Source organism: Penicillium cosmopolitanum (assembly GCF_028827165.1).
Source record: "Penicillium cosmopolitanum strain IBT 29677 chromosome Unknown utg000004l:1.0-4361866.0:1.0-4365735.0, whole genome shotgun sequence".
NCBI lineage: Eukaryota > Fungi > Ascomycota > Eurotiomycetes > Eurotiales > Aspergillaceae > Penicillium > Penicillium cosmopolitanum.
In genome coordinates, this window is record NW_026622674.1 from 2,365,185 (window position 1) to 2,384,689 (window position 19,505).

Genomic DNA, 19,505 nt, shown 5'->3' on the forward strand with positions numbered 1-19,505 from the left:
GGCGTGATTGGCAAATATTAACATCGGCATGAGTCTTAGTAACTTGCGTCCCATCACTGAAACTACTTAGGCCCAAAATACATCTCACACCCGGGTTGACACATTGTGAAAGCTTTTGGGTATGGTTCCTCGGTTGTTATAGGCCAAATCCATTTGACTAGAACGCCCATCATCTCGAGGTACTTTTTCTCGGTAAGTGCCTTGATAGGTTTGGATTTCGTTGACTCTTTGGCAGCAAGCCACCCGAAGTCTAGGAGTGGCGATGCCTGAACGTATAGCTTATCGGAGTGGGACGCGGATAGAACACGGACTTTTCCAGAGGAATCGAATATGATGTAAATTCTCTGGGTATGAAAGTTATCATGATTTTCCTTTGTAAGAGATGTCAGGCCCATCATACCGGGTAACTATAGTTCAAAAGACCTTCAACCTTACAGGAGCAGACATTTTCATGAATTCGTTGCTCGGAACGCATTGCTTGCATGATCTGCCAAACTACGACAGAAAGCTCGCCAGCCGAGGGGCGATTATCGCTGTCGCAGAGGGTGTCAAGTTGACCCGTACACATTCCATGACTGCCGTGGGTTGTAGCCACTGGCGCAAAACTTCCGGCAACGAAACCACTCATTGATCCCATGATTTCTTCGTGTTTGTTTATGCCGCCAAAAGGCACTTCGGCAGTCTTCACGAGCGCGCGAGATAGCAGACGGAATGGATAGTCCAATTCCTTGTGGTATATGTAACTTGGAGTGTTGTTCATGAATTTCGGTAGTTCTTTCATTATCTCGTCTTTCTCACTGAAAGCATATATTAGTTTTGGCTTTTTTTTGGTACGCAATCATGAACCAGGACTACATACCTTACTGACCACCCGTCATGAGTAATGGGCCTAAAAAAGGTAAGCGGAGGGCACTCGAGATCAGCTAAGAAAAAACGGCCAACTAACCTCCGACTGAAGTTGACTCTGGTATCTTGTTCGACTTCATCCAAGTATTTATCCATCGAGCGTCTTAGATTGGACGGTAACACCGTGTTGGTATCCTCAAGGCCACTGAAACAACTGAATTCTTCCTCAAATCATCCGAGCCACTTGCAATCTACCACAGCTTCTTTTGCCATCTGTGATTTCATGTACTGGGGATTAGCCATGCTGAGGTTGGGGAGAAAATAGCGGGTCGCGGGAGGTGACGTATTACCAGTCCGAAGATCAAGGCTTCCGATCTCGACAACCAAATCGCGCAGCTCTGTATCGGAAAGGCTCTTTTGCCCCTTGGAACTGAAAAATAAAAGAGAGCACAGGATCTTTTCGACGTTTCTGCGCCGTTGGCGATATACTTTGGCCTTGGGAATTTCTTTGTTTTCGAATTCTTCGTCTTCCATGGTGGTCCTAGTTTGACTTCGAAGTAGTGTATTAGAAGTTAGTAGCTTATTTCGAGTAAGAGAATACCGAAATATGACGACAAATAACCTTGGAACGAATGCGACGCGATTTTTTTGGCCCGGGAGTTGGAGTCTACTAGTAGTGTTGACCGTTTTCCAGAATGGGACTAGTAGCTGCTTGCTTTACCGCGAAGTGGGTCAAGTCACGCCACCCGCCGCTTTAGTGTTCGGAATAAGCGCGCCATAATGAAGGCCTGAGGTCCCCTTAAATTGCTAGGGGAAACGGGTGAAAGGGAGGTTGGTATAGGAGAGTTAGAGTGGAATATAATATTTTGACCACCAGTAAGTTCGTTGCTAGCCGTCCGAGCCGTAATTGGTTTAGGAAGATGTGGATCGCGACTTAGAAATGCTTCAAGTGTATGCGGCGAAATATATAGTAGTACTCGCCATATGTGGCTTCTCCGCAGTTTAGCACGTTGCGCTTGTTTCAAGAGGAGAAACCTTGCAAGTTCCATTTGTACCAGGATCAAGGTTGTTTGAGACATTTTCCAACGTTCAACAGGCTTTTAGTTAGTACTTGTAACTTTCATGACGATCCGGTCGGCGCTTTGGGGCTAGTGACGCGAGCGGACGAGGATGAGATGGAGATGATGATGGAGGGAAAAGCCCTCAGAGCAATAGCTACGACTAAATAATACTACTACTGCGAAGGAAAAACGCAGCATGAAGCCACAAAGGCCAAAAAGCAGTGTGGGCTGACTGAGCCGCAGGCCTGAGCTGAGGCCTTTGGCCTTGTCTCTTGCGAGCCGATCGGCCTTGTATATTAAGGATGCCATGTCAACCCCAACTATTAGTAGGGAGGCTAATAGCACGAAAAAGAACCGTATGATACGATCTGGAGCGGTTAAGCGATTTCGTATACCGCAAACACTCAAGGTGGAAGGTTGACGGCCTAGAGCTGCCATCCTCGGGCGAACGCTCAGGTACGAACCCCCAGCGACTGAGCACTACGCCCACGAATCCTTGAAAGATCCCCCGAGTATTTCCAAAATCCGACATCAAATATCATCCGTAGACCCATGAGAGTGGCTCGCCACCCACGCCTTGTTGCCCATTGTCCAGGGTCACGGCGCAGTCGTTCGATTCAGCCGCTGGCCAGGCAAGATGCCTCACCGGACGGATTCGATACCAGATTTCTCGAATGTACCCGGCCTCAAGGTCTTGAGTTGGCACGCCGCATGGGGGAGTGTCTGTTGGTCGCCGCCCCGAAGAAACGATGCGAAGGGACACGCGAGGGTGGTGGACGCACGCTTGACACGACTCCTATCTCGTCCTGTCTGGAGCACCTCTCCCATAGAATCAAGTCGAGTAGATCTAAAGAGAAGCAGAGATGAGGCGAAAAGGTCCATCTGGTGATATCGAGGCTAGAGGTGAGCCCAAGCGGGTCAGGACTGCGAGTCGCGGAGGCACTGTATTTGAGATGATGGTTAGCACCAGAGCAATCCAAGACAAAGACGGTGATGAGCTTCAAGAACGCATTTATACGATCATGATTCCAGAAAGGACGTGCAAAGGGCCACGACGAGCGTGTCGTGCGCCCGAAGACGACAGAGGGCCCAGCAACCCCCCACCCCGGCTGTATATTGGCGAGAGAGCGTATCAAGAGATGACATACGGATTTGAAGTGCGAAACGGAGAGCCCGCAAGTCAGATTCGCATGATTCGCATCAACTGCAGGTGAGTTGATTGACCATCTCTCTGGCGCGCCCTGGTGCTCTCCAACGCCTTCCCAGGCCAACTGACACCCTGGCGCTTTCCCTCGAGTCCAGCGAGAAAGGCAACCTGTGTGGACTCGAGTACTCATCGGAAACGATGCAATAGCATGGGCATCTCGACAATATGCCGTGCTACCTTGTTTACGCGTATCTACGGCGCCTATCCCTACACATACTGTTCTGCCTGGAGAGGTGCGGATTCTCCGAGAACGGCTTACTGACCGGCACACCTCGGCGATACTCGATTGATTATACTTGTCGTTCATCCTGCGAAGTACATTCTACGAAAACTATCCCTAAGCGCTGCCCCCATACTGAAAATTTGCCCCCCAACACACACTGCCCCCAAACGTACGCCTCGGACTCTGCAGTCCATACTGCATACTGCGTACTGCGCCTAACTGCATACACCCAGTCCCCAATTCACCCAGCCTCCGACGACCATGTTTTTCCAGTGAAAATTTTTCTTTCCAAAAGTTAGCAGTTGAGTCACAGCCCGACCGCAATCCAAACGAAGTTGGCCGCAGCTAATTGTAGTTGTGACCCTCGCGTCTGACCAGGGGTGGGCGGCAGGGTTGGCTAATGATGGGCATTGACAGCGCATTCTGGCGATCGACACGGCAGCTCCCGAAACCTTAACTTCCGGATAAGCGCGCGGCGCTTCCGAAACTAGATCCGCTTCATTTTTATTGTCAACGCCAGATTCGGCGTCGCGGTCGACACATTCACTGTCGGCCCTGCTAGCCCTGTTCTATATAAGCGCCCCCCGGCTCGCCCTCCTGCTTTTTTTTTCTCTCCTTCTCCATCTCCCCTCTCTTCTTCTCATCCCCCCCCCCCCTTCTTCTCATCCCCCCCATCTCATCCCATCCCCTCTCGCTCTTTGTCATCCTGCCTCATCACTCTATGTCATGGCACCTGACCTCATCCACCTCTATGTCATCTCCCTCCCATGTCATTTCACTTTGTCATCCTCCACCTTATGTCACCTTCCCTTATCTACCTTCACCATGTTCCTTCACCATGTCTACACACACACACACACACACACACACACACACACACACACACACACACACACACACATAAATACACACATTCTCCCTCACCCATACATACACACATTCTCCCTCACACATACTCTTCATCATTCCACTTCATCATCATCTCCCATCTCATGGCATCTTCCCGCATCCACCTCATGGCTCCCCTTCATCATGTCTCCTCGATCATTCCATTTTGTTTCCATGTTTGCATCCCATCCCCCATGTGACTCATCCACACGTCCACATTGTTGACGCGCCTGATGGTTCCTCACCATTCACTTCAACACACTCCACACAGGCAAGGCATCCCCCACCCCCAGTCACTCTGGTAGTTTCTCCGGAGCCATGACTTTTTTCTGGTTTTGACCGATTCAAGTCCTTGCCGGCCATCGCTGACGGAAGATGTCGGTCTCCTCCTTTTTTTCCCCGCAGGTTCGATTCCAATCATCAAACTGGGAGATTCCCCGGAATTGCCGCAGGTAAGGCATCCTCCCCTTCTCTTCCCACTCATCACTTTGCCCAATTCGCATTTTTCGTATTTGTCCTCTTTGGTGTTTATCTCCGCAACATTTGACTTGGCGAACAAGGTATCAGACCTTACCAGCTTGAAAACCAGCTGACGCCTTCAGTCTTCTTTCCAGGTTTTTCGAAACTCCACCTGGAACTCTCATTTCTGCAGGTAAGGCATCCTCCCCCTTTTTCCCACTCATCACTTTCCCCGACTCGCATTTTGCCAGTCTGCCCCCTCTTCCTCCCAGGGGACTTCCCAAGGACCGCCCCCAAGTTGCATTTGCACCCTCTCCCGGTGGGAGTAGGAGGGCAGGGAAGCTCCTCTCGTTTTTCATCCCCGCAACTTTTGACCCGGCGAAAAGGTGTCAGACCTTACCGGCTTGGAAACCCCAGCTGACGCCTCCAGTCTACTTTTATAGGTTTCTCAACACTCAACTCGGTCTGGACTTGAGCTTCTCATCTCTGCAGGTAAGGCATCCTTCCCCCTCTCTTCCAATTTGTCATTTCCCACTTCCCATACCGCGATTCGCGTTGTCTCACTTGCACCTTGTCTTGCGACTTTCTTGGGACCCTCTTACGGACCGACACGTGGTGTTGGTGGACTCACGGCAAGTCCCTCTTACTCACGGCAAATTACTCTCGAGAGCCGTCCGGTGGTGGTGGACAGGAGGTCCCTATCCAGAAAGCCATTCACTTCCGCACTTTGACCGCGATGGCGCGCGAAAAAGGCCTAAGACCTTACCAGCTTGACAATAAGCTGACGCCTTCAGTCTTCTTTCTAGGTCTTCCGACACTCGAGACTCAGGCTTCTCATTTCCGCAGGTAAGGCATCCTTCCCCTTCACTTCCCATCCCCCACTCCTCTGCCCATTGCCTTTTTTGTTTTCATGGAAATCCGATGATCTCGAGTGTTGACACTCGAGAGACGTCTGATGGCCTTTGGTGGACCTCCCCTCGCTTTATTCATTCTCGCTTTTCATCTCCGCAACTTTGGACTCGGCGAACAAGGTATCAGGCCTTACCAGCTAAAACAAGCTGACGCCTTCAGTCTTTTTCCCAGGTTCTCCGGCGTTCTTGCGCCTCGCGCACTTGGTCCATTTGGTGTTTGTATCGCACCGACTCCTGGCTCCATGGCATTGGCCGCATCGACTCATTTTCAAGGCAAGGCTTCCTTGTTCTTTTGTCCGCCGTCTTGTCTCGATTGGTTCCTCTCGGAATTCTTCGACATTGACTGCCATGCCATTCCTCTCTTTACTTGCCAGCTCCGTGCTGATGGAGGCTGTTCTCCAGGTTTCGCTACCAGGGCATGATCTTCTCCATTGCTGTCACTGTTGCCATCTTGAAGGTAAGGCATCCTCGACCTTACCCCTGTCCCTCCCAAGAGTTTCCACGGCAGGACATACAATTTTCATTTAACCCAACTTGACGGCTTGCCATGGGTGTAAGTCCTTACCAGCTTCGTGCTGACAAGAGACTCATTTTCTAGGTTCTCCACCGGTCACAGCTTGCTGTCGAAACCTCGACTAGCCTTTCAACTTTTCTGCATCTCAGGTGAGGCGTCCTCGACCTTCCCCCCAGGGCTTCCGACACATCTGCCCCTTTGACGTTTTCGACCTCCACGACCTGCCACGGGTATAAGTCCTCACCGGCGTTGCTGATAGAAAAAGTCTCTCAGGCCATTCAAATTATCTCCAGGTGAGGCTTCCTCGACCTTCCCATCAGGGCTTCCGACACCTTTGCCCTTTTGAAACTTTTCGACTTCCACGACCTGCCACGGGTATAAGTCCTCACCGGCGTTGCTGATAAAAAGTCTCCCCAGGTTCCTTCACGGATCAGGATCCTCTCTCGCAACCTCGACCAGGTCATTGGTGGCTGTTCAACATCTTTCCAGGTGAGGCGTCCTCGACCTTTGCCCTGTCTCTGGATAGGTGCACCCCCCTCAGGGCTTTCCGACATACTTGCCCCTTTGAAACTTTCGACCTCTCCACCACACTGCCACGGGTATAAGTCCTCACCAGCGTTGCTGATAAAAAGTCGTCTCCAGGTTTCAGTTCCAGGCCATTTTCCTGCCGCGATCTGGCTCTGATTGCATTGACTGTTTCGAAGTCTTTTCTATTTCCAGGTGAGGCGTCCTCGACCTTCCCCTCAGAGCCTTTCGACAAACTGCCCTTTGATTTCGACCTTCACGACACTGCCACGGGTGTAAGATACCTCACCAGCATCATGCTGATAGGAGACTCTTCTCCGGCCTTTCCTTCTAGGTCACCATTCTCGCCGACGCTCTTCTGACATTGCCCTTCTGACATCGCATCGCTTGGGCATTCTCGAGCCCGATCACTCCATTGACTATTTTCAACTCTCTACTCCTTTAGGTGAGGCGTCCTCGACCTTCCCATCAGGGCTTTCCGACACATACCTGCCCCTTCACTCCGACTTCACAACCCGCCACGGCTGTAAGTCCTTACCAGCGTCATGCTGGTGGGAGACTTTCTTGTCTAGGTTCCAACATCATCTTTCAACCAGACGGCCTGGTAATCGAATCTGTGTCTTCGAGGTAAGCTGGTCCCGGCCAGATCTTACCTTTCACTTTTGCACAGTCGGGTAAACCCCTGTGCATCGACAAGAACTTTACTAACTTCTTGTCAATGGTGTCAGCTTCCGCCAACTCCTGGCAGACTTCCAGGTAAGCTGAGCTGGTCAAATCTTGCCTTTCACCCTTGGTGGTCGCAGAAACCCTTATGCTTCGGCAGGACTTAGGGCTAACGTGACGTCAATGGTGTCAGTTCCCGCCAGACTTCCCCCGGTTCTCTTTCCATTCGGCATCATATTTCCTTTGGTCGTGCCCTCCAGGTAAGCTGATCCCGGTCAGATCTTGCCTTTCACCATTGGTGGCCGCGGAAACCTCCTCTATGCTTTGGCAGATTTGGATTAACGCGATGTCAATGGTGTCAGCCCTCCACAAGGGGACTTCGCTTTCAAGCCGGTCGATAGACTCTCTGGCTGTCCACCTAGGTAAGATATAATCCATCTCAAATTCGTTATCTCTCAATGAGGCCCTGACCCCAGAGTAATAAAGTGTCTTTGTCGAACAGTTATCTGTGCTGGTCTATCTCCCATGTTCTATCCGCCAGCCTTGTTTGGTGATCACCCTTTCCAGTGAAACAACTCAGGTGAGGCATCTTCGAAACCCCGGGCACGTAGACATAGACTTTTGGGTGGACGGGAATTTAGCTGCAGCATTGGATAGAGGGAGTAAGTCCTCACCAGCAATTGGGCTGACCCAATATGTTTCTCCTACAGGTCTTTCGATTCATTCCGCTTCGGCAAACGTTCTTCAGGTAAGGTTTACTTGAGTGTTTACCACGTCTTCGAGTCACAGAGCTTGGCGGTACACCGGTTCGAACCGAAGCGTGTGGGGAGCCTGGTTGTACACCGGTTCAAACCGAAGCGTGTGCAGAAATTGGCAGTACACCTGTTCAAACCGAAGCGTGTGCAGAAATTGGTAGTACACCGGTTCAGACCGAAGCGTGTGCAGAGCTTGGCGGTGCTTGTCACGAACCAAGGGGTGCACAGAGTTCGGCAGTTCCTGTACAAACCAAGGACTCACAGAGTTCGACAGTTCCTGTACAAACGAAGACTGCACAGAGTTCGGCGGTTCCTGTACGAACAAAGGAGTGAGACCGAAGGGTGTTCATGTTGACGGTTGTAATATGCTCCTTACTTGGCCCTCGGCTAATGAAGGGTTTTCCTTCAGGTTTACAGAATTTCCGAACACCTGCGACAGAGCCGAGTTCCAAAAGTCGCTTGATTTCAATACTAGGTAAGATTTTTCCCTTTTGCGCATGGCCTGCCGCTGATGGTTGATAATCCTAGGTAGTCTTTAACAGAAACACAGTTCGGTTTTGTTGCGCTTATACTCTGCCCTCCTCCGGCATCTCTTATTGCTGGCGTAGCCCAGTAGATACAGTGGCGCCGCTAGAGTTTCTAACCCCCCATTGCCCACCATTACTTACCTCTTTCTAATTGTAGAGTAGTATTTGCCTAAGGTGGAATAGATAAACAAATATATTTCTGCTCAGGTAGTTACTAGTATTCCAGTAGAAGGCGGAGATTAGGGAAGTCAACAAGGGACTAGGAACCTTTGCGGCGCTACTGTATCCTGGCCGGGAAGTATGTAAAGGGTGGATCGAAGGCTGCGAATTGGACCACCCTTTTTGCAACTTCGATCATGGAATAGCCCTAGCGCACTCATCAATTGAGCTGCGTACACCAATAGTAAAAAAGGCCAAGGCCATCTTTAGCCTCGCTCTTAGCGCTTACCCCTCAACCCCGTCAACCTTGACCCATCTTCGTCTTCTCTCCAGCTTCCGAACCTTGGAAGAGGGCTGCTGGTTATCTCGCATACTTTGAATATGGAATCGCTTTCTAGTGCAACAAGCCTTATTGCAGTCATCCAATTAACCCGAGCCATGACTCAAATATGTCGGACTTACCTCGGCATCAACAAAATTCAAGAACCAAGGGAAGATATCCATCGCCTAAAAGATGAAATCGCTGCCCTCTACGAGACACTTGAACCACTCGAAAGGCTGCTTCAGAATCAAAATCCTACAAAGGCCAGTACTTCCCAAAATCTGGTCGAGAATATCGCCAAATGCTCTGCAATTCTCAGAAGATTAAAGGACAAAATCGAGCCAGAAAAAACGCAGACATTGATGATGAAATGGGGATTTCAGTATTTGGAATGGCCAATGAAAAGGGAGGAAGTAATAAAGATCATCCGTGAAATCGAGAGATACAAGACTGCATTCTGGCTATCGTTACTGCTGAACCAAACGTAGGTGTATAATTGACACATTGACATGTGAAAATGTGGAGGAGCTAACTCATATAAGGCAGTCTTCCTATCTTTTGATCAACCAGAAGATAGACCTTAGTCGGTTACACATCGCCAAAGGTGCGGCCTTCAACGACTACGAAAACCAAAACCAAAACCAACAAACCGAATGCCTCCCAGGAACCCAGGTGGAGCTACTGCGCGAGATTGACCACTGGATCGAGACTCCTAACGGAAAATGCATATTCTGGTTAACCAACATGGCTGGAACGGGAAAGTCAACTGTTGCTCGAACCGTTTGCAGTCGTTTGAAGAAGCAGGGCCTCCTTGCGGCAAGCTTCTTCTTTAAAAAGGGCGAACAAGACCGAGGGAATGCAAAACTGCTCTTTTCGACACTGGCGAAACAATTAGGAGGTACTATACCTCAGATTCTTCCCAGTATCCAAAATGCAATTAAGGACGATTCAGATATTTCAGGAAGAGCGCATAAGGAACAATTTGAGAAGCTCATACTGCAGCCACTCATTGCCCTTAACCCAAGTTCAACTTCAGGTTCACCCATGCTGATCGTGATTGATGCACTAGATGAATGCGATCAAGTTGATCATGTCCGCGAGATCCTCGAACTTCTACCCTATGTGCAGGAATCACGCTCAGTACAACTCCGATTCCTGCTAACAAGCAGACCCGATCTACCCATCAGGCTGGGATTTCAAGGTACCATAGATCATCATCAACACCTGATGATCCACAAGAGCCCGAGTTCTGTGATAGAACACGATATCAGACTCTACTTTGAAAATAAATTCTTGCGCTTGCAGCAAGAGCGCGACCTCCCGGCAAACTGGCCTGGGAACAGGACGATAAATACACTGGTCGAGAGAGCTACCGCATCATTCATTTCCACCACCACGCTTTTTCAATTCATCAGTGATGACCGCTGGGGTCCTACAGAGCACATCGAAGCTATCCTCAGTGACCAAGCTAGATATGTGACAAAGATGGAGGGTACATATACGCCCATATTAAATCGACTTCTCTCAAATGAGGATGAAGAGGAATCCCTACAGTTGGTACACGGGTTCAAAAATACACTCGGCATCCTCATTCTCCTTGCTACTCCATTATCAATAAATTCCCTTGCCAAACTTCTGCAGATGGAAACCTACAAGATCCAGACACAATTCGAACTGTTCCATTCTATTCTAGATGTTCCTACCAGGCCAGATGAACCAGTCCGGATCTCACATCTTTCATTTCGGGATTTTATTCTCGATAATAAACAGAAGCAAAAGCCATTCTGGGTAGACGAGAGATTGGCGCATGAGAAACTGACTGTACAATGCCTCAATCTCATGCAAGATGGTCATTACGGACTACGAAAGGATATCTGCAACCTGCAAAATGATACCACACAGCGAGACGACGTTGATAATGATACTCTCAGTCGCTGCCTATCATCGGAACTGCAATATGCCTGCCGATATTGGGTGCATCACTTCGCACAGAGCCACAGCTCGGCCAATGAGCTTGGTACAAAAGCTCTATCATTCCTTGAATCACATTTTCTCCATTGGGTTGAAGCGATGAGCCTTTTGGGTATCATATCTGAAGTCGTTGAAATGATCCAGAGACTACGCTTAGAAATACAGGTACGCAGAAGTAAAGTCCTTCCTGGAGTGCATTAGCCCATACTGATAAATATAGGCTGAAAGAGATCATGAAATAGCGGCCTTCTTGCATGAAGCTTGGCATTTCATTCTTCGAAATCAGCGGATAGCTGACACTGCACCCCTTCAGCTTTACTCAGCAGGGTTGGTGTTTACTTCAGAAGATTCGATAATCAGGAGAAAATTCACAAATGAATTATCAACCTGGAATCAACTATCTAGAGTTAAAAGAACATATAATGGGCGTTCCAGTTGGCTTCACTTAGTCTCCTTCTCACCTAACGGTCAACTACTGGCGTTCGGCGCAGATAATAACACTATTGAGCTCTGGGATCCCCGGACGGGTGAGCTGTGCCAAACACTCAGGGGTCATTCCGGTTGGGTTACCTCGGTCGAATTCTCACCGGACGGTCAACTGCTGGCGTCTGCCGCCTATGATAATACGGTTAAGCTCTGGGATGCGCGTACAGGCGAGCTGCGCCATACGCTCGACGGCCATTTCAATGAGATTGATAAAGCTACCTTCTTACCGGACGGTCAACTGTTCGGTTCTGGTTTCGATAATAACACTGTTATGATCTGGAATGCCTGTACGGGTGAGCTGCTCGAGTTGATCGGATGAACTGCGCCAGGCGCTCGAGCGCCATTATTACTGGGTCGGACCGGGACTACCCAGGTGATAGACACGGATTGTCTTGACTCAAAATGCAGTGAGTCATTTAAATGAATAAATTCGGTGATGTGTCAAGTGTATTCGGTCGTGAAGGACTCGACTTGAAGCAAATATAGTATTAGGGCGTTTCAGAATATAAAAAGCCTAACATTGGGCGGGATTCACTGAAAGTTTGAAGCAATTGAAATGCCGTATTTTTGAATCTAGAGTTATCTTTCCGTCTTACACCAAGCAACATGTTCCATTTTTGACATACTTCCGAAAAAACGGGATGATCCATGGCTTTACCAATTTCACTAAAATCTACTGTACCTAAAACAGAGTTTGCGGCTCTCTGGAGTCTGAAATGGGTTATAGAGCTCTACTCCCATGGTAGCTAAACATCGCTCGATTTGGTCTAGTAGCGGGGACTACATATGCGGCGGCTTACCTGATGTGGCTGCCGAAGCGAAGCCAAGATAGTCAATATTCTTCTGCCATTGAAATCTAACCTTGCAATCCAACATTTCTCCGGTTTCAAAAACTTTCCATCTATTTTCTGAGCCAATCTTACCTTACGAGAATCATCTATTCACTTCCAAAAATGCCCGAAACATCTCGCAAAGGCCAAAAATCAAGGAGAGTCCGTCGCCGCGATGACCCTCCACCATATGACCCACTCCTTCCCGATCCAGATCTGAATATACCGATTCATCTCATAGAGAGTGAGAGTCTTCGCCAGAACATGAAACGAGAGTTACAGAAATTGGATCAGGGGTTTATCAACCTGAAAGAGCTTCGGTCCAATAAATACGATCACCTCTCTTTTGAGGAGTACCATCTACTGGTCGCTCGAATGTTTACAGAGGCGGCTTATAGAGCTACGAAAATCGTGGAGACTTTCAAAGAGCCCCCTATATAGCACCGAGCTCTACTCCGGCACATGCGATTGCACTATTATGGATGAGGGTCCTTGAGTTGATGTGACGATAGTTACGATAGTTACTACTACTAGCAGTTGATCTTGCTTTATATGAAACCGAACACTGAATATGAGAAGGGTATGACCCGTATGTAAGCTAGCTTTTTGAAATGAGTTTGATTGTTATCTCTCAAAACACGATGTCCTCTCTCTATAACATGAATACGGGGTTTATAGTAGTAATGTCTTAAAGCCATATACTCACTTGCGCAGGGAGTCTCATTCACATGTTCTTTCTGAGATTTATTCACAATAGTAGACCTGAAGATAACTACAGACTACAATACGTAACTTGGGTTCAAGGCTACAGTGAACAGCGAACTGCATGCCCAGAGGGAAAATCAGGGTGCCTCGAAAGGTCAACAACATTCATTCAGACATGGTGACCTCCGAAGAGGCCCAACGGTTCTGGATAGTTATATACAAAATAAAGTATACAAAAGAAACAGAACAGGGGGAGTTGTGATACAAAGTACATTTTTTCCCCTTCATCTTACCTCGCTGAGGTTTTCGGAGAGAAGCAAAAACGGTCAAAAAGCAACAGAGGAACGCCAGTGACCCCTACGGCGTCTAGATCTCGGCGTGGCCGAGGTTGCGGAGGAGGGGGTGCTGGGAGAGGCCGGCTGCCCGGCATTGAAGAAAAGGGAGACGCGGCGCCAGTAGGAGAGAGGAGGGCTGGGCCACGATAGATCAGACCGTGCGCCAAATCTCTAGGAACATCATCTTGAACTTACGAGACGTCATTGTTCTCTTGGGGCTCAACAACCGCCTCGTTCGGCTGAGGGGACCCCGAGCAGAACCACATCGCGGCCTCGAGCAGCAGGACAACAAACGACCACAGTTACCGCCATAACGGTGACAGGGGTGGCGTCAGCCTTCAGGACTTCTAGTCCTGGGGGAGGGAAGGAGCGTTGGCAGTGGCAGTAGTGGTAGTAGTGGTGGTGATAGCCACCAGGTCATTGACGAGGTTCTCCATGTTGAGGCTTGAGGAGATGCCGAACGAGAAAGCATGAGGCCCTGGAGAATGGACTAAGTATTGGGTTTTTTACATTGGAGTTGGTGAGTGGTAGGGAAAGGACTACGCAGGGTAGGTACGACCGTATTGACGAAGGTAGGTACTCGACAACTACTGGTTTACTACTAGAAGTATTAGTAGTATTGTATCATTAAACTGGGCCTAGGACTCAGAGCCTGTGTCATCCCAATTTATGTAGTATTGAAAGACTAGTATCAAAGGCTCACATTATCTCCATATACATGCATCAATTCCTACACCGCATGCTCACGATGAGCCTGGGTCGGCTGATCATTCGCCTCAAGAGCCTTGTCTCCACGGTCAATACTCACTGTCCTGTCACCGTATTCTCCGGCGAGCTCGGGATCAGCACTCTTCTGTTGGATAAGCTGGGTAACGCCAAAGAGCTCATCCATTTTCTCAAGAGACAAGCCTAAAAGCAGCAATTAGTAAAAGAAACCTCTTGTAAAAGAAGAGCTGAAGTTTCCTCAACTTACCCTTCGTTTCCGGAATGAAGAACCAGACGAAGATGAACATCGAAAAGCAGAAGCAGGAGAAAATAATGTATGTTCTGTAATTGAGGTCAGTAAAAGCACTCACCGCACAAACCCAACCTCAAGCCAAACCCGGAGGCCAAGGTAAAAACTTGAAGTTCGAAACAAGGTTGGAGCTGGAAGCTGATAAACTTACCCATATCCATTCGACCCAACAGTAGCAAGCATATTAGGCACAGCCCTCGCAACAACAAAATTAAACAACCACTGCGTCGCAGCACCAAACGCAACATTCAACGAGCGTAGTCTCGCAGTCGGGATCTCAGAAACATAAATCCAGCACACAGGCCCCCAACCGAATTGGAAAAACGCAGCGAAAAGGAATATACACACGAGCGCGACGTAGCCGGCTGGAATCACGGGGGGCTCCCTGGACGGGCGGTGCGATGCGAATGTATAGACCGATGTAGAGCATTGCTAGACCTTGCGCGATGGATGTCCAGAGGAGAGAGCGGCGGCGCCCGAGGGAGTCGGCGACGAAGATTAGGAATACGCCGCAGCTGACCATTTTTACGATGCCGTAGACGCCTGTTGCGAAGAGGTTTGTTGCTGTGCCGTTTATTCCTAGCTGTTTGTTTGTGAATTTGGTTAGATTTGGGGTTTTTGTGGTAGGTGAAGTGGGATTTTCGAGTTACGGGGTATTTGAAGCTTACATTCTGGACTGTGGAAAATTGTTAGATTCAGGCTTCAAGAAAGCATTTGCGGGTACTTTTGGGAAGGAGGGGAGGGAATTGAACTCACAGATTTGGGGACTATAGTAATTGATCGCGTTAGTACCAGTCATCTGCTGGCAAATCATCAAAACAATCGAAATAATCGCACGCTTCCGATTCCCCGGAATAAGCCACATCTCCTTCATAATATCCCAGAACCCCGAGCCCGCGATGAGAGCACGCTCCTGCTCCAACTGCAGCGCAATAGCATTGAACTCTTCTTCCAGGTACGGATGATCTGGAGGCAGATTGCGGACCTTGCAGAGCGTTGCGCGGGCCTCTTCCCATCTATCTTGCTTGGCCAGCCAACGGGGCGACTCGTCGCAGAGAAGCATTCCGAAGAAGAGGAGGACGGCGGGGAGGGCTTGCATGGCTAGTGGGACGATGTAGGTTGCGTTTCCGGTCATATGTTGGACGGCTCCGTAGTTGATCCAGAATGCGAGCATGATTCCCATTGTTATGAATAGTTGATATAGACCGGTTAGACCACCTCGAATCGCTCGTGGTGCGTTTTCGGAGACGTAGAGTGGGTTGATCATTGATGCGGATCCGACTCCGAACCCGGTGATTAGACTAGGGATATGGCGTTAGTTTTACCCATATCGAGTTGAGAGAGGGCCGATTGACATACCGTCCAATGTACATGGCCTCCAGATGGCCGGCCGCGGCGGTCTGCATAACGACTCCGATGATACCAATCACGGCAGCGCCAATGAGGGCTTTCTTCCTGCCCCATTTATCGGCGCATGGCGAGGCTATCAGGGCACCAAAGAAACATCCAGCTTGGAGGGTGGAGACGATGTTGGCTGAAAGATTCGCTTGAGCAACCTTGCTCAGACCTTCCAGGCCATATGTCCTATGAGGAAAGATATTAGATGAGTTCTTGATAGCCCGGTCTAGAAGGAGCGACTCACACTTTGAATGGATCCATCGTTAGAACACCGCCGATAATACCAGAGTCCATTCCAAAAAGCATTCCTCCACAGCATGCCTACATACGGCATTAGCGACAACAATGGGCAATGGGTAAAAGGGTACTAAGCACCACTCACCGAGCACGCCAATGCATAAACTCTCCATCCATAGATCTCTTTAGGATCAGTCCTCATCGCCTCATTGTGGACGATCTTCTTAAGAATCCACGACATGGTGAGAGTGTATGAAGGCCTCCCAGCGGTCCTCTCTTATGTCAAAAAGAAAATAAAATATACTCCAAGAGTGATGAACTAAGAATGATGATCACTGCAAGGCAAGAAAGGAGCTCAGCTCAGAACTATCCCGCGCACAAGCAGACTATTTGAATCCCACGACGGCAATAGATAAAAGCAGAACCAAAGGCAGGACTGAGCGAGCAATGGATAACCGACGGGTACTGACTGATCGATCTAGCGAGTCGCGACGAAGCGGGAACTGTTTTGACAAAAAGAAAAGAGCTCGAGCTCGAGCGAGGCGAGCATTCCATATAAGAAGGTGTCACCCGAGTTCACACAGTGGAAAGGCTAAGTAGCTTGGCCCGCGCAGATTGCCATCATGAGAGGTGGAAAGCGATACGAAACAAGGCGAGCAAAGACGGGGGAAATAGGTCCACGAATCCGGGATCGTTCTGCATGGTCAAAGTCATGCAAAGCCACTGACTGAGCACATGCCCAGAGCGCAGGAAAAACGCATTATGCCAAGGGGAACAAAAGGACAGAAGGGGGGATGTCCATGTTTCCCCAGCTTTCTGGGTGAGCGGGGTGGTGTGGGGGTGGGGGTCGGGGTGGTTTAAGGTTGGCGAGGATAGTGGAGAATCAATCACTCAATGCGACGTCAAAGTAGTCTACAGAGTGTGATCGGTTCCTAATGGGCTTTAGGGGTACGGACTACACGACTGGTTTAGGTGAATGAGGACTAATTGGGTTAGATTTTAGCATTAGCCGGTCAATAGGCGATCCCTGCTTTCTTTGATGTTGTGGGGGTTTTTGCTGGGATTAGGGCTTGCTTGGCGGGTGAGATGAGACTGGGCTGGATCAGCCACTATACTATTGTGATGAGTGCCAGTGGATATACAAGTGCCGAGGAGTTTGTTGGAACTATCTATTCCTTTGAGATGATTCGGAAATACGGAGTACTGGAACTTGCATTGGGTCTACTAACTACTTGCTTACTTGTGGGTGGATCGAGCGTTACATCCTAGAATGCTGGGCGAATCAGTGTACACACTCTCACCCAAGAAAGAAATGGGTTGATGGAAAAACATGAGAGGGCTGATTATCTGCATATATCAGATCTAATTATAGCTCCTGCAAGTGCATGTAGTACTAGTACTATCTGTTAATTCAATCAGTCGATGTTCTTAGGCTATCATACGAGGCTAAACAGCAAATGCCTCGGTCGTGGCTAAATGGCTCCAATTTAGCCAGAATAACATGTCGATCGTTACCGGAGAAAGACACCATTACTCCTGGTGCCGATCTCTAAAGTGTGCACGATGGACTGTGGCATACTAATCTCTGTCTGATCTTAACCTGGAACCGGGAGCTAGTGGTGGTGAAGAGGAGTTTCGTGGGGGCATCGTCAAGTGCTAGTCAAACATTATCAAAGCGGTGAATATGATACAGATGCATTTGTACACTAGGTGCGACGCTCAAATATAGTATAGTACATGATTTTGGGGTATCACAAAATTAATGGCCTCCGAGCATATCTCCGAGAAATCGGGAAAGCTCCTGTACGACAGATTCGGTTGCCCCGTCTGTACCAGCAAGACCTTGTTGCAAAATCTCAACCCAACGTTCAAGGGTGATCTCGTGCAATTTCTGGCCGTTCAAGACTTGATGCACGCGGGTCGCTTGCTCAGAAGCAACAGTCTCGTCTGAGGAAAGCGAGATGTTGCTTTCAATGACAGCCCCATGCTTCAGGCGAAGGAAAGCGCGTGTCTAGCGAGTCAATGGTGAGCACATGTAGATGAAAGTGATTTGTTTCTTGACAAAGCTTACCGAAGGGGGAAGTGAGGACGGAAGAGGTGGACGCTCCCGGGGATCGTCCTCGATGGGATATGTTGAGAAAGTGAATTGCGGAGTTTGTGTATATTTCCACTCCAATGACTGTTTGCGATTTTAGCCGTCGACTCTCTCTGCGCGATAAATCTTCCACTTACCCGCAACTCATCAACACCCTTCCTGATCTGCGGCTCCTGCTCCTCATGGGCTTCACCCACTGTACCCGACACCCAGTCATCACCAGCAAAAATCTCGGGCTCCAAAGCGCGAGCGCGTCGCGCTCGCAGGAGAGCATCAGAGTGAACTCCATAAAGGCGCGCAAATTCCTCAATGACATTATCCATCACGGCCTGCATTGAGAAAAACGAGTCGGCCACATCGCGCGAGACATTGCCGACGGGTGACCGAACACTATCCACGCCTCGTGCCTGAATGAGTCCGCGAGCCGGGGAGCGCAAGAATCGACCTAAGTCGTGGATATTGGGCGAATCCAGCAAACAAGTACCGTGGTGTAAAGCTCGGTGGCGGGTGAGTTTGAAGGCAGACCCGGAGACTTTGCGCGTAGGAGGCTCATGGGGATCCTTTTGTAGCTCTTCCCCTGGGGTCATGACGATATCGTGTCGTACATTGACGCTGGTGTTGACGGCTCCAACGCGATGCAACGCGCGAACCACCATCTCCGCATGCTTATCCCGGGTAAAAGATGTTCGGGGTGAAATCACACTATAATTGAGATTCCCTTCATCGTGAAAGACCGCTCCGCCGCCGGAACGTCGCCGAACAAAAACGGCCGCATCGTCCTGGGGTGTATTTTTATTTTCGGGCCGGCGATCATTGTGTAGGACGCGGAGATCGGTCTCAAGCCAGGGGTTCTGGTTGCGACCGATCACAACACATGGTCGGTTGATATAGAGGAAGAGGATACTCGAGTCGGCTGGGGCTTTCTCTAGTAGGAAGTGCTCAATCGATAGATTGACGTAAGGGTCTGTCGATAGTGACTGATAGATCTGGTGGCGCGAGGATGGGCGACTAGCGAGCTCGGCGAAGCGATGGATGGGATAAGACGAATTATAGCGGACCCATTGGGATCTGGCGTTGAGCCGGGCAAAAGCACAGGACCTGGCCAGCATTTGAGGAGCTGGAGGGTGAAGTGTCAATCAATATCAAATACCAACGAAGTCAATGATAATCAACGGGAGAAGGAAACTGCGGAGCCGATACTCGGGGGCGCTAGTCCCAAAGAGGCAACCATGAGTCGATTTTCTTTTGCCCGTCGCGTTCCACAAGTCTTCTTTGCTTTTGCTTTTGGCCTGCAGCTCTGAGTCAATTGCTCAAGAGCATTTCACACTTCTCTGCCTCTCTTCTCTTCCTATTTTCTTACCCTCATTCATCTC

The 19,505-nt window shown here is 49.3% G+C and overlaps 8 protein-coding genes across 8 annotated transcripts; 5 read left to right on the forward strand and 3 right to left on the reverse strand.

Moving 5' to 3' along the window:
* Positions 1-62: 62 nt before the first annotated feature.
* N7509_002272 (uncharacterized protein) lies at positions 63-1,380 on the reverse strand (the record flags this gene model as incomplete). The annotated part of the gene is made up of 5 exons (XM_056626909.1): positions 63-344; positions 401-797; positions 860-889; positions 947-1,051; positions 1,136-1,380. 5 exons carry the CDS (start codon positions 1,378-1,380, stop codon positions 63-65), a joined length of 1,059 nt encoding a protein of 352 aa, XP_056492704.1.
* A 1,390-nt stretch (positions 1,381-2,770) lies between these two features.
* On the forward strand, positions 2,771-3,261 carry N7509_002273 (uncharacterized protein; the record flags this gene model as incomplete). The annotated part of the gene is made up of 2 exons (XM_056626910.1): positions 2,771-3,117; positions 3,174-3,261. 2 exons carry the CDS (start codon positions 2,771-2,773, stop codon positions 3,259-3,261), a joined length of 435 nt encoding a protein of 144 aa, XP_056492705.1.
* Positions 3,262-5,420: 2,159 nt separating this feature from the next.
* On the forward strand, positions 5,421-6,017 carry N7509_002274 (uncharacterized protein; the record flags this gene model as incomplete). The annotated part of the gene is made up of 2 exons (XM_056626911.1): positions 5,421-5,530; positions 5,768-6,017. 2 exons carry the CDS (start codon positions 5,421-5,423, stop codon positions 6,015-6,017), a joined length of 360 nt encoding a protein of 119 aa, XP_056492706.1.
* A 1,626-nt stretch (positions 6,018-7,643) lies between these two features.
* On the forward strand, positions 7,644-8,385 carry N7509_002275 (uncharacterized protein; the record flags this gene model as incomplete). The annotated part of the gene is made up of 2 exons (XM_056626912.1): positions 7,644-7,719; positions 8,087-8,385. The coding sequence occupies 2 exons, from the start codon at positions 7,644-7,646 to the stop codon at positions 8,383-8,385; spliced, it is 375 nt and encodes a 124-aa protein (XP_056492707.1).
* A 734-nt stretch (positions 8,386-9,119) lies between these two features.
* Positions 9,120-11,836, forward strand: N7509_002276 (NACHT and WD repeat domain-containing protein; the record flags this gene model as incomplete). The annotated part of the gene is made up of 3 exons (XM_056626913.1): positions 9,120-9,544; positions 9,603-11,196; positions 11,252-11,836. 3 exons carry the CDS (start codon positions 9,120-9,122, stop codon positions 11,834-11,836), a joined length of 2,604 nt encoding a protein of 867 aa, XP_056492708.1.
* A 634-nt stretch (positions 11,837-12,470) lies between these two features.
* On the forward strand, positions 12,471-12,788 carry N7509_002277 (uncharacterized protein; the record flags this gene model as incomplete). Its single annotated transcript, XM_056626914.1, has 1 exon — positions 12,471-12,788. The coding sequence occupies one exon, from the start codon at positions 12,471-12,473 to the stop codon at positions 12,786-12,788; it is 318 nt and encodes a 105-aa protein (XP_056492709.1).
* A 1,329-nt stretch (positions 12,789-14,117) lies between these two features.
* On the reverse strand, positions 14,118-16,278 carry N7509_002278 (sugar porter family MFS transporter; the record flags this gene model as incomplete). The annotated part of the gene is given in 8 exon segments (XM_056626915.1): positions 14,118-14,296; positions 14,361-14,434; positions 14,554-14,767; positions 14,778-14,985; positions 15,127-15,703; positions 15,762-15,986; positions 16,045-16,121; positions 16,183-16,278. The coding sequence occupies 8 exon segments, from the start codon at positions 16,276-16,278 to the stop codon at positions 14,118-14,120; spliced, it is 1,650 nt and encodes a 549-aa protein (XP_056492710.1).
* A 1,518-nt stretch (positions 16,279-17,796) lies between these two features.
* N7509_002279 (putative lipoate--protein ligase) lies at positions 17,797-19,241 on the reverse strand (the record flags this gene model as incomplete). Its single annotated transcript, XM_056626916.1, has 3 exons — positions 17,797-18,048; positions 18,109-18,216; positions 18,270-19,241. The coding sequence occupies 3 exons, from the start codon at positions 19,239-19,241 to the stop codon at positions 17,797-17,799; spliced, it is 1,332 nt and encodes a 443-aa protein (XP_056492711.1).
* Positions 19,242-19,505: the final 264 nt, after the last annotated feature.